At 63.9% G+C, this 523-nt stretch overlaps 1 protein-coding gene across 1 annotated transcript in view; it reads left to right on the top strand.

Annotated features, from left to right (window-relative positions):
- LOC104497071 (sodium/nucleoside cotransporter 2-like) overlaps positions 1 to 523 on the top strand; it is a gene marked incomplete at both ends in the record, with an annotated part of 6,624 nt that overhangs the window by 4,115 nt on the left and 1,986 nt on the right. The window contains one exon of the mRNA XM_010140284.1: positions 249 to 326. Coding sequence (XP_010138586.1) covers positions 249 to 326 — 78 coding nt within the window. The remainder of the gene's footprint in view (positions 1 to 248; positions 327 to 523) is intronic.

Raw genomic sequence — 523 nt, 5'->3', positions numbered from 1 at the left:
ACCTGGCTCCTGTTTCTCTGCAGCAGCCCAGGCCCCCTGGGGTGGCCCTGGAGAAGTGGGCTGGAGAAGTGCCCCGTGGCTTGGCGGCAGCCCACCAGTGTCCCCAGCTTAGGTTGCAGGGCCATTCTGTGGCGAGGCAGCGAACCGAGCTGTGGGGTGGGGGCAGGACCCCTGCTAGGGAGAAGTGCGATGCCAGGCGAAGAGCTAACGGAGGTCTCCATCCCACCACACAACTTCTCCCCTCACAGGTCTTCCTGGGCTACACCACAGCTGGCTCCAGCTTCGTCTTTGGGAACACGCTCATTAAAGACGTCTTTGCCTTCCAGGTCAGCTTGGGGAGCGGGGTCAGGAAGGGGGAGGCAAAGCCTGGTTTTCTTCTGGCCTCGGTGGGTGCTGCAGAGCCTGGAGCCGGCTTTGCTGCAGCAGAGCTCTACCAGCTCTGGGGCAGGTCTCCCTTACCTCCCTACCCACCCGCGGACCTCCCCAGTGCCGGTGGGGATTTGCACTGCTGCTGGTCCCTCCC

Source organism: Buceros rhinoceros, unplaced genomic scaffold (assembly GCF_000710305.1).
Source record: "Buceros rhinoceros silvestris isolate BGI_N320 unplaced genomic scaffold, ASM71030v1 scaffold20657, whole genome shotgun sequence".
Classification (NCBI taxonomy): domain Eukaryota; kingdom Metazoa; phylum Chordata; class Aves; order Bucerotiformes; family Bucerotidae; genus Buceros; species Buceros rhinoceros.
This window is presented reverse-complemented; position numbering and strand designations above follow the sequence as displayed.